The 15,391-nt window shown below is 43.5% G+C and overlaps 1 protein-coding gene and 1 long non-coding RNA gene across 3 annotated transcripts in view; one reads left to right on the top strand and one right to left on the bottom strand.

The window, feature by feature from the left end:
• LOC140633799 (uncharacterized) lies at positions 1-2,927 on the bottom strand. Of its 2 annotated transcripts, none has more exons than XR_012031402.1 (3): positions 2,417-2,927; positions 735-1,074; positions 1-196 (listed from the first exon to the last, which is right to left on the bottom strand). It is a non-coding gene; the product is annotated as an uncharacterized lncRNA (long non-coding RNA). The 2 variants fall into 2 exon arrangements; XR_012031403.1 differs by lacking the exon at positions 2,417-2,927 and adding an exon at positions 2,127-2,348.
• GOT2 (glutamic-oxaloacetic transaminase 2) overlaps positions 2,352-15,391 on the top strand; it is a 25,249-nt gene continuing 12,209 nt past the window's right edge. The window contains exon 1 of the mRNA XM_072826850.1: positions 2,352-2,591. Coding sequence (XP_072682951.1) covers positions 2,503-2,591 — 89 coding nt within the window. The 5' untranslated portion in view covers positions 2,352-2,502. The remainder of the gene's footprint in view (positions 2,592-15,391) is intronic.

A 15,391-nucleotide genomic window follows, 5' to 3' on the forward strand; every position in this document is an offset into this window, starting at 1 on the left:
TATTTATTTATATATTTTTTTATTTTTTTATTTACTTATGATAAGCACACAGTGAGAGAGAGAGAGGCAGAGACACAGGCAGAGGGAGAAGCAGGCTCCATGCACCAGGAGCCCGACGTGGGATTCGATTCCGGGTCTCCAGGATCGTGCCCTGGGCCAAAGGCAGGCGCCAAACCGCTGCACCACCCAGGGATCCCTATATTTAAATATATATATAAGAGAACAGTATAACAAATACACCCAAAATGACCATTGTTAATATTACTTGTAACTTTTTTGTGAAGCAAATATGACAAAGTTGTGTCATTCCCTCCATAAGGGCAAACACCTTCCTATACTCTCCTGTACTGAAATGTATCCTTGGTGTATGTTTTTTTCAGACTTTTACATACATTTACAAATGAATACATGAAATGATTTTGCTTATATTAAAATTTTACCTAAATGAGTCTGCAACTTGTTTTTTTTATGTTTTTGAGGCTTGAGCTCACTTACACGTAGCTCTATAGCACTCCATCACATGACTATAAGAGCACATCTATATAACTATTGATGAGCAACTTGGCTGTTTCTTGTGTTTTTCTTTTATGAACATTGCCTCACTAATATCCTATACATGTTTGAGGTCTCGAAGGCTATACCTGGAAGTAAAATTGCTGGATCTTAAGATAGTGATTGTTATGGGTCAAAATGCATTCTCCCAAAATATAAGTTTAAGTTCCAATCCCAGGTACCTGTGATTTGCAAGCTGGGTCTCTGCAGATGTATAAGATGAAACCGTCACTGTAGGCTCTGATCCAATACGATTCATGTCCTTGAGGAGGAGAACAAACTCAGAGATACACACAGGGAGATAATACAATGTGAAAACAAAAACAAAACAAAACAAAATACAATGTGAAAACAGAGGCAGAGATTGAGTGATGTGTCTATAAGCCAAGGACCTGCTTGCTGGCAAGGATTGCCAGCAACTGCGAGAAGCTGGAAGAAGGCAGGGAGCAGATTCCTATCCCAGAGACTCCAGAAGGAACGAACCCTGCTGACATCTGGATTTTGGGCTTCTAGCCTCCCGAACTGTAAAAGAATAAATTTCCATTGTTTTAACCATCCAGTTTGTAGCATTTTGTTAGAGCACCTGTAGGAAGCTAATCTAGTAGTGGAATGGAAAGTTGTGGCCTATGGGAGCACAGGCTGAGGTCAGGGAGAGAGCAGATGAATCTGAGACAGTCGCTTGGGGCTGGGCTGGGAAGGGCCTAGAATATGACCTCAGGCAATGAGATGCCACAGAAGACAAATTAAATTGGCAAGGGACACGGTTCTATTTGGGGTTTAGAGAAGTATCTGAGAAACATCCATTTTTTTTTAATTTTTTTTATTTTATTTATTTATGATAGGCACACAGTGAGAGAGAGAGAGAGGCAGAGACATAGGCAGAGGGAGAAGCAGGCTCCATGCACTGGGAGCCCGACGTGGGATTCGATCCCAGGTCTCCAGGATCGCGCCCTGGGCCAAAGGCAGGCGCTAAACCGCTGTGCCACCCAGGGATCCCCGAGAAACAGCCATTCTTGAGAGCTGACTTGTTTGAATCATTCTAGTTCTGATATCTCAAATTTATTCACTTTTTCCTTTAAAACTGTTTCATTCCATTCCACACACAACTGTAAGGATTTGACTGACAAACACAAGTTTGTCATTAAAAACCATGCATTGGGGATCCCTGGGTGGCGCAGCGGTTTAGCGCCTGCCTTTGGCCCAGGGCGCGATCCTGGAGACCCGGGATCGAATCCCACGTCGGGCTCCCGGTGCATGGGGCCTGCTTCTCCTTCTGCCTATGTGTGTGTGTCTCTCTCTATATATATATCATAAATAAATAAAAATTAAAAAAAAAAAACAAAAAACCATGCATTATCTTGCGCTACTACACCAGGCCGTTCTTAGACATAATCGGCTAATCTCAATCATCACAAATACCCCCACGAGATGGGCCTGTTATCCTCTACAAACCAGGGATAAAGAAAGATTCAGGAAGAAGGTGGGTGATTTGCACTTAGGGAAACAGCTTGCTAAAGTCTGAGGACTGGCCACCTTGGGCACTGGCTGTACGGCAGATGGCAAATTACTCTCACCTACATCGGTATATATTTTCCCAGCTCTCGAGTTGGCATAATAGCTGCTACCTCTACAGTCGGGTCTGTCGTGATTAAGCCAAAGCTTTTCAGGCGCTGCGAACCGCGATACAACGCAGGGTCACAGTTCTCCGGGACCACGTGGCCCTGGGGGAGCCGACTCCCGGGCGAGCCCACGCGGCTCAGAGGCGGCGGCCGCGCCGAGGCGCCCCCGCCGCCAGGGTGCGCTGTGACGACGTTCGCGCCGGCGGACGGCCGCTCTAGCCGCCCGGGTAAGTCGCTGTCCTTACCTCCCGCGGGAGCCCGCGCCTGCGTGTCTGCGCCCGCCGGCCTGCGCTCCGTCGTGCCGCTGCCCACTGCCTTCTCGCCGCCCAGCATGGCCCTGTTGCACTCCGGCCGCGTCCTGTCTGGGGTCGCCGCCGCCTTCCACCCAGGCCTCGCTGGTGCGGCTTCTGCGAGAGCCAGGTAAGCAGGGGAGACGGACACGGAGCTGGGGACGACGGGCCTGCCCATCCGGGCTGCCGGCGCCCCAGGGCATCTAACCCCCCAGCCCCCCAAGCACAGGCACCATACACACACTTTCTCTGACACCCCCTCGGCTTCAGTGGGGGCTGATAATTGAGCGTCGGCGCCTCAAAGTGACCCTCGGGGTCTTACATCCCCATCCCTCCCCTCCCTTGTCCCGGGACCGCAGGACAGCGTGCCAGCGCATTCCCCCGGGTTCCGAGTCTGCGGCCCTCTCCAGCACCCGGACTCCCATTCAGGGTTTGGGGGGTCACGAGACGCGGATTCGGCGCCGTGGGGGCGGGGGGCGGGGGGCGGGGGACGGGGGGGTGGGGTGAGGTGAGGTGGCGAGGGGAAGGCTCTCGCGGCTGCGGTGCCCGGCCGGCCTGGCGCCCATTGGCTGCGCCGCCGAGGCTGCCTTGCGCGGATTGGCTGCGGCGCGCAGGGCCGGGTGCCCTTGGTGCGCTGCCCTGGGGCGCGCGGCGGGGCTCACCTGTCGTGGCCTCCCGCGGGCTTGAGCGGGGTTGCAGGGCCGCGGCGTGCTTCTGGCCGTGGGCCGCGGGAAAGGAAGTACAGGGCAGGGAGGCTCCCGGGGCCCTGGCTTTCAGGCCCAGCTCTCGCTTCTGCATCCCCTGACCTTGGTGCGTGCATCCTCCCTCCTTCCCCCTCCCCCGTGTTACCACCAGAGTCCCCGGTGACCCCTGGACCATGTGGCCTTCACATGGAAAAGGTTCAAGGTGTAGTTCACCTCCTTTTTGTTTGACTATAGGGAAGTCACCGCTCTTCCTCTCCACCTCTCTGTGCTCTCATTTACTAAATATTTCGTCACAGTCTCACAGAGCCAGGTGCTAGGCCAAATGATAGAGGCAGTGGTGAACGAGTGACGGGTGTCACTCAAGACATTTACAAATATGTAACTTCACACTGTGCTAAGTGTTGCAATAAGAAAGTATGGAGTTTAAAACGAATTAGTAATTCCTTCCTAGTGAAGACCCAAGCCAGGCGATTAAGTGACTCAAGAAGGCAGTTTGAGACTGTATGCTTTAAGTACCACCTAAAGAGGAGCCTAGTCTCCAGCCCACCACGGGCCAGATACTGATTACAAGGAGCAAAGCCCTGGCCTGTTCTGTGTGCCTTGATTGTATGCCTGTCATCCTCAACCGGCAGAACAGTTTGTCCTTTACACAGCCTCACACTCTTGGCAGTACAGTTTTGCTTGGGCTTTCACACTTTGTCTATCCCTGATTTAGTTCCTCCTTGGCACTCTTTCAAGGTGTGCTCTCTAAGCCAGCCTACCTAGTGGACCAGAATTAGGGAGAAGAGAAAGGGGTGCCTAAAGTTATGGGCAAGAGAAAGTTTTGCAATATTGTAGTGGTCTTAAAAGTGATTATTGTTTTATAGATTTGGCTGGGTGGCCTAAAGCTTTACTTAAAGTGCTTGGTGCATATCCCTATGGGTGTGACCTTTTAGTCATTCTTTGAGTTTGAGTGGCTGACTCATTGTTCTTTTCAGTCTTTTCACAATGAGAATGTAAGTTCCATAACGACTTTGCTCACTGCTGTAAAGTCTTAAAGTAGTTGAGCATCTACAGCTGAGAAGATGCTGTTCAGATTTAAGCAATGATACATGATTGGGTGATAGAGCCAGCTGCCATATTTGGCCATGACAGGTAACCCTTCCGACAACAAGGAAATGAGAACCTTCACTGCTGCCACTGTAGAAGTGATCTTGACCAAAGTATATTTTTTTAAGATTTTATTCATTTGTGAAAGACACAGAAGGAGAGAGACAGAGACACAGGCAGAGGGAGAAGCAGGCTCCATTCAGGAAGCCCAATGTGGGACTCAATCCCAGGACCCTGGGATCACGCCCTGAACCAAGGGAGACACTCAACTGCTAAGCCACCCAAGCATCCTGATCTTTACCAAAATCTAAAGTTTATTTAAAGTAAACTCCACTAATTGAAATTTCTTTATTTTTTTAAACAGCCCATTTTTATACAATTCAATCTTGGCAGTCAGCATTCTGAAGAACTGAGGGTTAATCCTATAAAATACTTAATTGGTGTTGAGTCTTTTTTTTTTTTTAAGATTTTATTTATTCATGAGAGACATGGAGGGGGGAGGCAGAGACACAGGTAGAAAGAGAAGCAGGCCCCATGCAGGGAGCCCGATGTGGGACTCGATCCCGGGACTCCAGGATCAGGCTCTGGGCTGAAGGCAGCGCTAAACTGCTGAGCCACCCAGGCTGCCTGGTGTTGAGTCATTTTAATGGAACTCTTAAGTTCAAATGTTTCATTTAGCTGTATTATTTGTTGTAAGATTTTATTTATTCATGAGAGACAGAGAGAGAAGCAGGCTCCCTGCAGGGAGCCCAGTATGGGACTCGATCCCCAGACCCTGGGATCACACCCTGAACCAAAAGTAGACACTCAACCACTGAGCCACCCAGGCGCCCCCATTTAGCTGCACATTTTATTTTATTTTATTTTATTAAGATTTATTTATTTATGATAGACATAGAGAGGCAGAGACACAAGAGGAGGGAGAAGCAGGCTCCATGCTGGGAGCCCGACATGGGACTCCATCCCGGGACTCCAGGATCGCGCCCTGAGCCAAAGGCAGGCGCTAAACCGCTGAGCCACCCAGGGATCCCCATAGCTGCACGTTTTAAACAGAAAACACTCAACATTTAACCTTTTCTGGTTGACCGTGCTGTGAAAACATAGTGACATGAAATCAGGCTTAGTCCCAGGTCAGTAAAGAAAGGGAAATATGCTAATATATCTTGATTTATAATGATCTGTTCTTAATTATCCTGATTAGTTTTTAGGGAAATAAGTGAAGGCATATCATGAGACCCTTTAGAAAGGCAGTGTGCAATAGTGGTATAATAGCCAGTAGTTAGAAGATCAAAATTGTAGTATCATCTTTGCCATATTTAGCTCTGTGATCACGAGCAAATTAATTCACTTCTCTTCATATTTTAAAATAAGAATGTGAGGGAAAGCATTTTTTTTTAAACTATAAAGCACCAGACAAGTTCCCAGAAAAAAATGCAAGGAATTAGAAAGGCTTATCTGAATAGTTTGTATCTAACATCTTTTCGTTTGCTAGTCAACATTGCTCAATGACCGGGCTTTGCTCTTAAGTCCAAAGTACATTGGCAGGAATCCATTTGTAGGCCACAGGTTACCAGCATCATTTTTGTCCCATCTTGTGTTCATCTATTACTATTCCATTTATTCATTTATTTATTTATTGTAAGATTTTATTTAGGGACGCCTGGGTGGCTCAGCGGCTTCGCATCTGCCTTCGGCCCAGGGCATGATCCTGGAGTCCTGGGATCGAATCCCACATCGGGCTTCCTGCATGGAGCCTGCTTCTCCTCTGTCTGTGCCTCTGCCTCTCTCTGTGTGTCTCTCATAAATAAATAATTTTTTTAAAGATTTTATTTATTTATTCATGGCAGAGAGAGAGAGAGAGGCAAAGGGAGAAGCAGGCTCCATGCAGGGAACCCGACGTGGGACTCCATCCCGGGTCCCCAGGATCACACCCCAGCCTGAAGGCGGCGCTAAACCGCTGAGCCACCGGGGCTGCCCAATAAATAAAATATTAAAAAAAAAAAAAAAAAAAAGATTAGAAAAAAAAAGAATGGTGCCTTCCGTCCTTGGGACAGCAGTCTTGTCATTGTTTTTCGTTTTGTTTTTGTTTTGTTTTAAATATTTATTTACTTATTTATTCATGAGAGACATACAGAGGGAAGCAGAGACACACTCAGAGGGAAAAGCAGGCACCATGCAGGAAGCCCACTGTGAGACTCGATCCCCGGCCCCAGGATCACCCCTGAGCCAAAGGCAGACGCCCAACCACTAAACCACCCAGGCATTCCAAGTCTTGTCATTGTTGATTAAAGGCCTTAGAAACAGAGATATCTTTTTTTTTTTTTTTTAAGATTTTATTTATTCATGAAAGACTGAGAGAGGGAGGCAGAGACAGAGAAGTAGGTTCCCTGCAGAGCAGGAAGCCCGATATGGGACTTGATCCCAGGACACCGGGATCACATCCTGAGCCAAAGACAGATGCTTAACCAACTGAGCTAACCAGGTGCCCAGAGATATCTTTTTTAAAATGATAATTGCTTACTGGAAGTTTTCTATATGTCCTTGACATTCAGAGTATTCCTTTCACTCATCAGTGGCAAGTGGCTACATGTTTTCAGAGTCTGAATTGTGGGTAGGAAATAAAGGAAGCTTTCTTCAGGCCCAGTTCAGCAATCACTTCAAAGTATCTTTCTTACTTTTGCTTAGAGACTGGAAAAACTAAGCAGCCTACAACAATGAAAAAAGAGGGAGATTTTGAGTCCTGGCAATAGAGCTAGTAAGGGGGAAGAATGGTAATAATGTCTTATAAGATTGTAAAAAAACTAAGTAGAAGTAATTGAAAAGCAAGAAAGACCTGTATTTAGTCATAAAGTTATGACCATATGCTTCTTGAATTATCTACATATTTGCCTCACCAGACACCTTACTAGTGGCACTATAGTTATAAATGAAAACATACAAGTAATAACTTAGGAGTGTTGATACTAACATCAAGCGCTCACTCTGCTCCAGGCCCTGAGTGTTTTAGATTTAATAACTTCTTTCACTCCTAACTCTGGGAAACTCCTAACTCTGGGGAGGAGGGCGGGGGGTGGGGGTGAATGGGTGACGGGCACTGAGGGGGCACTTGACGGGATGAGCACTGGGTGTTATTCTGTATGTTGGCAAATTGAACACCAATAAAAAATAAATTTATTATAAAAAATTAAAAAATAACTCCTTTCATCCTTATAACATCTCTGTAGGAGAGGGACTCTTATGCCCTCATTTTTCAGATCAGGAAAGTTGAGACTTAGAAGTTAACTGGCTTGCCTGTGCTCCCTCCCCCAAGCTGGTATACAGCTGAGCTGTTATTTAAATCCATGCAGTGTGACATTATCTAAGGCAAGCTAATAAAAGAAATAAATGCCTGGGAAATCCAAAAATGGAATAATCTACCCTTCAATAACAGAATTAACTGTGTGTGACAATTACAGCTACTAATGCTGAGGTAGTTTTTAGCATGTCAGAAGAGCATAAATTTAACTCTAATGCTGTGCTGAGCTATCCAGTGTGCCTTATGGAGGAGTGAAGTGTACAAGTGCTGACTGGTCACTGACTAGTTCAACAAGGGAACCATTTTCGAGGAAAAAAATCTAAATAATTCGCTGAGCTTGTCAGCATGATAAGCAGAGAGAACTTTCACTGTGCTGTGCTAAAACGTTTGATTGCTTGAGATTGGATAAATGATTACTAAAAAAACTTGAGCTATTTCACCTGGGTAATTTGGACCCTTGCTTCCCAAGCTTCCACTTGTCACTGTAGAGTGCCCCCCACACACAACACACACGGTCTGTTTCACCTTTAGCCTTTATTCTTATGCCTCTGTTGGGAATGCCTTTTTCCTCCTGTCATCCTTAGCACTCACCTCATATGTCACCTCCTCTAGGAAGCCTCCTGAAGCTTTTCTTTCTTCCCCTCCCCCAGGTTAGTAGGTCCTGTCCTTAGGCTCTGAAAAATAATATTCTGTGCTCTGAGCCTGTCCTTATCACTGTACATCACCCCCCACACACTCTAGCCTGCATTGTTTAGGACTCCCTACGGGTCGTCCCACTGGGCTAATGTGGTAGGGAGGGGTGGTTTTACTCTACATTCCCAGCTTTTAGCAGATAGCACATTCTCAATAATTAATTTAGGAGATCATAAAGACTTTGTTTTCCATAATATTAAACTGTAAAAAGCTTTTTGCTTATTTGCCCTGAAGAAAAGGGGTAGAATAATCTTTTTTGCAGAACAGTAATTTACCTTGAGGTAAAAAACCTCAGTTGATACATTAACTGCTGCCAAGAAACTGTTTATTTTTTTTTTTATTTTTTATTTTTTTTAATATTTTTTTTTATTTATTTATGACAGACATGGAGAGAGAGAGAGGCAGAGACATAGGCAGAGGGAGAAACAAGCTCCATGCAGGGAGCCCGACATGGGACTCGATCCCGGGTCTCCAGGATCACACCCCGGGCTGAAGGCGGTGCTAAACCGCTGCACCACTGGGGCTGCCCAAGAAACTGTTTATTAGAAACAAAGATGGTGCTTCTTCCGTGCCCTCTTAGAAGTCTCAAAGTAGTTCTAGGTGAAACATAACCTGAAAGTTTTCTGTTTGCTATATTTAGGATTCAATCTGGGAAGGCTAATTCAAAAAAATTGTTAGATATTTGATCACTTGATTAAAATAATATTGTGAGTGGTTGAGAATTAATCATTGTTTACCTATGAAAATGGAAAAACAGGGATCCCTGGGTGGCGCAGTGGTTTGGCGCCTGCCTTTGGCCCAGGGTGGGATCCTGGAGACCCGGGATCGAGTCCCACGTCGGGCTCCCCGTGCATGGAGCCTGCTTCTCCCTCTGCCTGTGTCTCTGCCTCTCTCTCTCTCTCTCTCTGTGTGACTATCATAAATTAAAAAAAAAGAAAAGAAAAAGAAATGGAAAAACATTAAAATTAAACACAACATGACTTTAAAACCCTTTCATATGTGAGGAACTTTTGTTTTTGTTTTTTCTTTAGACGTAAGAGTCAACAAAGCATAGAGAAGTATTCTGTTAACAAAGAATCTCTACTATCTAGGCAGATTACACAGAAGGTAAAAAAATAACCTTTTGTGGGTTTTGTTTTGTTTTTAAAAACATTTATTTATTCATGAGAGACTCAGAGAGGCAGAGACACAGGCAGAGGGAGAAGCAGGCTCCATGCAGGGAGCTTGACATGGGACTCAATCCTGGGACTCGATCCTGGTACTCCAGGACCACTGAGCCACCCACGGATCCCCTAACCTTTTGTTTTAAAGGTAAAGTCATTAAGGGGCACCTGGGTCACTCAGATGGTTAAGCATATGCCTTCAGCTTAGATCGTGATCTTCAGATCCTGGGATAGAGCCCCCCAGCTCAATGGGGGCGAGGAGTCTGCTTCTTCACCTCCCTGTTTCTACCCCTGCTTGTGCTCATTCTCTCTCTCAAATGAATTTAAAAAATCTTTAAAGGTAAAGTCATTAATCACTAAACCAAGGAAGACGGCAAACATTTTTAAAATGTTAACACATTTCATAGTTTCTTTTCAGACTAAATTCTAATGAATCAAGACAAACTTCATTTTCCAAGTTTTGTCCTTGTATGGTCTTTCATATTTGCAACAAACTGATACTTTAATGCAGTATTGACCAATTTCTCAGTTTTAAGTTCTAAAACAGTAAATATTAGTAGTTATACTCTACATAAATAAAAGTTGTTTCAGGCCCTCAACAAGTTTTAAGAGTAAAAAGGGATCTAAAGACCAAAATGTTTGAGGACTGCTGCTTTAGGACTACATAACTTTTTTTCCTTGAAAAACAAAAACATAGACAAAATTGCATTTCTGTCACATTTGATCCAAGTATAGTCTCAGCCACTCATTAATAATAACTTTTAACTAAAGTAACTTCCATTTCAACAAACTGAGGGGAAGGCATTGATGTCAATCCTACACAGACATTTTAGAAGACTAGTGGACTCACATAGTTCAGCTTCTACACCCATATGTAGTATATCCCTTTAATACTTTCATATATATATATATAGTCAACAAAGAACATATTCACTAAAATGACCCAAAGCTCTGGACTTCTAGTTTCCAGAACTGTGAGAAAATAAAATTCTGTTGTTTAACCCAAAAAAATTTTAATAAAATGACCCAAAGCTATAGCCTCCTAGCACACATAAAAATAAGAAATAAAAATTATGCATGGTGATTACCAAGAAATCATCTAGGTAGCCAATGATTAACTTATAATTGATCCAAGATTTTGGGGACACCTGGGTGGTTCAATCGGTTGGGCATCTGCCTTCAGCTCAAGTCATGATTCCAGGGTCCTGAAATCAAGCGTCACATCAGGTTCCCTACTCAGTGAAGAGCCTGCTTCTCCCTCTCCCTCTGCCTGCCACTCCCCCAGCTTGTGCGGGCGTGCTATCTCTCTTTCTCTCTGTCAAATAAATACAATTTTTCTTAAAAAAAATTAATATCAGAGTCCAGTAGAGGGTTGTCCTGCAATGTGCCTGACCAGTACTTCCCAAAACAGTCAAAGTGATCAAAAACAAGGGGTGTCTGAAATTGCCACCACCAAAAGCAGCCTAAGGAGACATAACAAGTAAACACAATATGGTATCCTGGATAGAATCTTAGAACAGAAATAGGACATTAGGTAAAAACTAAAGAAATCTGAATGAATTGTGGATTTAATTTTAATAATGTGTCACTATCAGCTCATTAATTATAACAAATGTATTCTAATATAAAATGTTAGTAATAATAGGAAACTATTGAGGGGCAGGTGTTGGGAACTCTACTAGCTACTCAGTTTTCTGTAAATCTAAAAATGTTCTAAAAAATTTAACCTACTGGGGCTCCTGGGTGGCTCAGCCAGTTAAGCCTCCAACTGTTGATTTCAGCTCAGGTGTTGTTCTCAAGGTTGTGAATTAAGGGCCATCTTGGGCTCCATGCTGGGTGTGGAGTCTACTACAAAATGAATGAATGAATGAATGAATGAATAATTTACTAATAAAAGAGAAAAGGGGCATCTGAGTGGCTTAGTCAGCTAAGCATCTGCCTTCGGCTCAGGTTACAATCCCAAGGTCCTGGGATCAAGCCCTAAGTCTGGCTCCCTGCTCAGCAGGGAGTCAGCTTCTCATTCTCCTTCTGCCCCTCCCCATCACCTGTGTGCAGTCCCCCCACCAAAAAATAAATAAAATCTTTCCCCAAAAAATGTACTTTTTAAATTTTTTTAATTGAAGTATAACTAACATACAGTGTTATATTAGTTTCAGGTGCACAATATAATGATTCAGCAATTCTGTATGATAGGCAATCCTTACCAAGGTGTGTGTTTACTCTTGGGATGCCTGGGTGGCTCAGCAGTTGAGCATCTGCCTTTGGTTCAGGGCGTGATCCCAGGGTCTGGAATTGAGTCCCACATTGGGCTTCCCACAGGGAGCGTGCTTCTCCCTCTACATATGTGTCTTGTGTCTCTGTGTGTGTCTCTCATGAATAAATAAATAAAATCTTAAAAAAAAAAAAGTGTGTGTACTCTTACTCCCCTTCACCTGTTTCACTCATCATCCACCTCTTCCCATCTGCAAACCATCCATTCTCTGTATTTAAGAGTCTGGTTTTTTGTTTGTCTCTTTTTTTTCTTTGCTCATTTGTTTTGTTTCTTTAAATTCCATATGGGAGTGAAATCTTACAGCATTTGTCTTTCTCTGACTTATTTCACTTAGCATTATACCCTCTAGATCCATCCATGTTGTTGCAAATGGTAAGATTTCATTCTTTTTTATGGCTGAGTAATATTCCATCATATCACATCTTCTCTATCCATTCATCTATGGATAGATGACACTCGGGTTGCTTCCATATCTTGGCTATTGTAAATAATGTTGCAAACAACATATGGTGGCATATATCTTTTTGAATTATTTTTGTTGTTGCTTTCTTTGAGTAAATACCCAGTAGTGGAATTACTGGATATTATGGTTATTCTATTTTTAATCTTTTTTTAACTTTTTTTTTTTTTTTTTTTTTTTTTTAAGTAATCTCAACACCCAGCATAGGACTCAGACTCACAACCCTGAGGTCAAGAGTTGCATGCTCTACTGACTAAGCCAGCCAGGTGCCCTCTATTTTTAATTTGTTGAAAAACTGCCATACTCTTTCCAATAGTGGCTGCTATACCTTGCATTCCCACCTGCAGTGCATGAGGGTTCCTTTTTTTTTCCACATCCTAGCCAATGCTTGTTTTTGGGTCTTTGATTTTAGCTATTCTGGCAAATGTGAGGTAAAAATATGTCAGAATAATAATTAGCTGAACACAAATTTACATTTTTCATAATTTTAAACATTGTATAGGAATAATATTAGCTTATAGTATCAGTTAACCAATATAAGTTTAGGAAAAACAAAGCCACACAGAATAAAATGTATGCTTACATCATACTTACCATGAATAAATAAAAGACCTAGCTATTTTGATTAAATCCGTTAAACTAGTCTCAAAGGTTTATATCACTGATGTGAACTTGAATTTTTTTTTTAAACATTTCTGAGTTTAAGAAAAAAAACTTTAGGGCAGCCCGGGTGGCTCAGCGGTTTAGCACCACCTTTAGCCCGGGGTGTGGTCCTGGAGACCCAGGGTTGAGTCCCACATCAGGCTCCCTGCATGGAATGGAGCCGCCTTCTCCCTCTGCCTGTGTCTGTGCCTCTCTCTGTGTGTCTCTCATGAATAAGATTAAAAAAAAAAATCTCTTTTTTTTTTTAAAGAAAAAAACTTTAGCACATTTAAAGTACTAGAAATTCAATCTCTATAATACAACCAGAACAGAGCACCTTTTTTTTTAAATGGAGCCCAACACAGGGCTTGAACTCAGGACCCTGAGAATAAAAGTCGGATGTTTACGATTTTTATGATCCCAATTTATCAGTACCCTACAGAGCTGGAAAACATTTCACATCAGACACTCAGAGGTAAACAAAACCTTTCTGAATTACACAGATTCTACAGCTCTTCGGGTCTATAACTTCAGTCACAGGCCTAGAATAAACAAAAACCTCACAGCTATGATATTAAAAAGAGCTGCAAAAGTCTTTTTTTAAAAGATGTTAAGTAATCTCTGCTCCCAACTTGGGGCTTGAACCCACAACCCCAAAATCAGGAGTCGTGTGCTCTGCTGATGAGCCAGCCAAACACCCCAGAGCTGCAAAGTTCTTGATTTAAGCTTCAAATTAACAAAGTCGGGACATCTGGATGGCTCAGCAGTTGGGCATCTGCCTTTGGCTCGGGTCATGATCCCAGGGTCCTGGGATCGAGTCTCACATCATGCTCCCTGCATGGAGCCTACTCCCTCTGCCTATGTCTCTGCCTCTCTCTGTGTCTTTCATGAATAAATAAAATCTTAAAAACAAACAAACAAAAGTCAAACCAGATTATGTGTAATTTCTCACCCAACAGAGAATAGATCTCTACTACCCATTTTCAGAGTTTACTGAATGGTCAGACCATAAAACCAGATTCACAATCATTGCTGCCAATGAAAACTAGCCAATTGGCCATTGGTAAACTGGAAACAAAGCCCCCAGTCAGTAGCAGGAGGGGAACCAGAGAAAGTTATTTATTTAAAGTTCTTTTGCCTCGGACTGCTCCCTGGAGACTGAAGGTATGGAAGTGAGTGCCGTGCCTCCAGCCGGAAGGGCTTCTGAAGCCAGCAGGACACAGCAAGTAAACCCTAACACTCGAGTGATGAATAGTCAGGGCTATCCTTCAGCATTCGTGTTGTCTGGACCCCGACCAATATCATCCATAACTTGGCTATTTATGTCTTTTTAATATATACAGTGAAAGGGACACCCTTTGACACCCCTGACCAAGGAAAGGTTTGGCTTTCCTTGATGGACTACAAGCTCCAATTTACCTCTTCCCTCAAATTTCTCAGCATCTCTCCTATTGTACTCTATCTCCTGGCCTACTTCTACACCAAGTATGATGCTGTTCACTTCCTCATCAACACAGCCTCATTGCTCAGCCTACTGCTGCTTAAACTACCCCAGTTCCATGAGGCTTATCTCTCTGGCATCAACAAATACTGAGGGATGGGCCTGGGCATAATACTGGACCAAAGGGCTGTGACATCCTTTCCTTTTCCATATTGCCTTCTTGAAAGTTGAGAACTCGACAACCCTTCGTAACCTTTCTCTTCCAAAGGAAGAGAAGAGAATGGAAAATGGGGCCCGGTCCTAAGAGTGGTTTTTTTGAATCAGGAAAAGCAGGAAAGATACGAGCCAATAATTGTCCCCCACAGCAGGAAGCCGTGTTTAGGCAGCTGTATATTTTACTTGTAATAAAGATAATTTTGGGAAGCACCTGGGTGGCTTAGTTAAGCATCCAACTCTTGATTTTGGCTCAAGTCATGATCTCAGGGTCCTGAGATCAAGCCCGATGTTGGGCTCAGTGGTGGGCATGGAGCCTACTTAAGATTCTCTCCCTCCACCACCACCGCCGCCTTCTTTCTCTAAAAAGAACGAAGATAATTTTTTCAAAAAAAAAAAAAATATGTTGAGGCACCTGGGTAGCCCAGTGGTTGAGCATCTGCCTTTGGTTCAGGTCATGATCCCAGGGTCCTAGAATCAAGTCCTGCATCAGGGGAGACTCCCCACAGAGAGATTGCTTCTCTCTCTGCCTATGTCTCTGCCTCTCTCTGTGTCTCTCATGAATAGATAAATAAAATCTTTCAAAAAATAAAGTCTGTTGCCTCTTGAAATTACCTCAGGGCACCAAGAAAGATGAGGTATACTTCCCTAGCAACAAAGTTCACCTGGCCCAGGTGGATGACCCCCTAAGTCTGCAAAGGGATAATTTTTTTTAAGGGATAATTTTTTAAGGTAAAATCATGACTCGTATACATGTAGAATAACATCTAGTATTTTAACTTAGTAGTAAGCATTTTAACTTAGTAACAACAGGATGTTATAACTAGTTCCTGTTCGTTTTTAATTCCTAAATACCTCAAAATTCTGTCTTCCTCTATACCCCCTCCTGTCCTGTCCTGGTTTAGGCCCTCATCTCTATCTCTTTTGCCAAGTAATGAACCAGTGATCCTTCTGCATC

This window comes from Canis lupus, chromosome 5 (genome assembly GCF_048164855.1).
Source record: "Canis lupus baileyi chromosome 5, mCanLup2.hap1, whole genome shotgun sequence".
Classification (NCBI taxonomy): domain Eukaryota; kingdom Metazoa; phylum Chordata; class Mammalia; order Carnivora; family Canidae; genus Canis; species Canis lupus.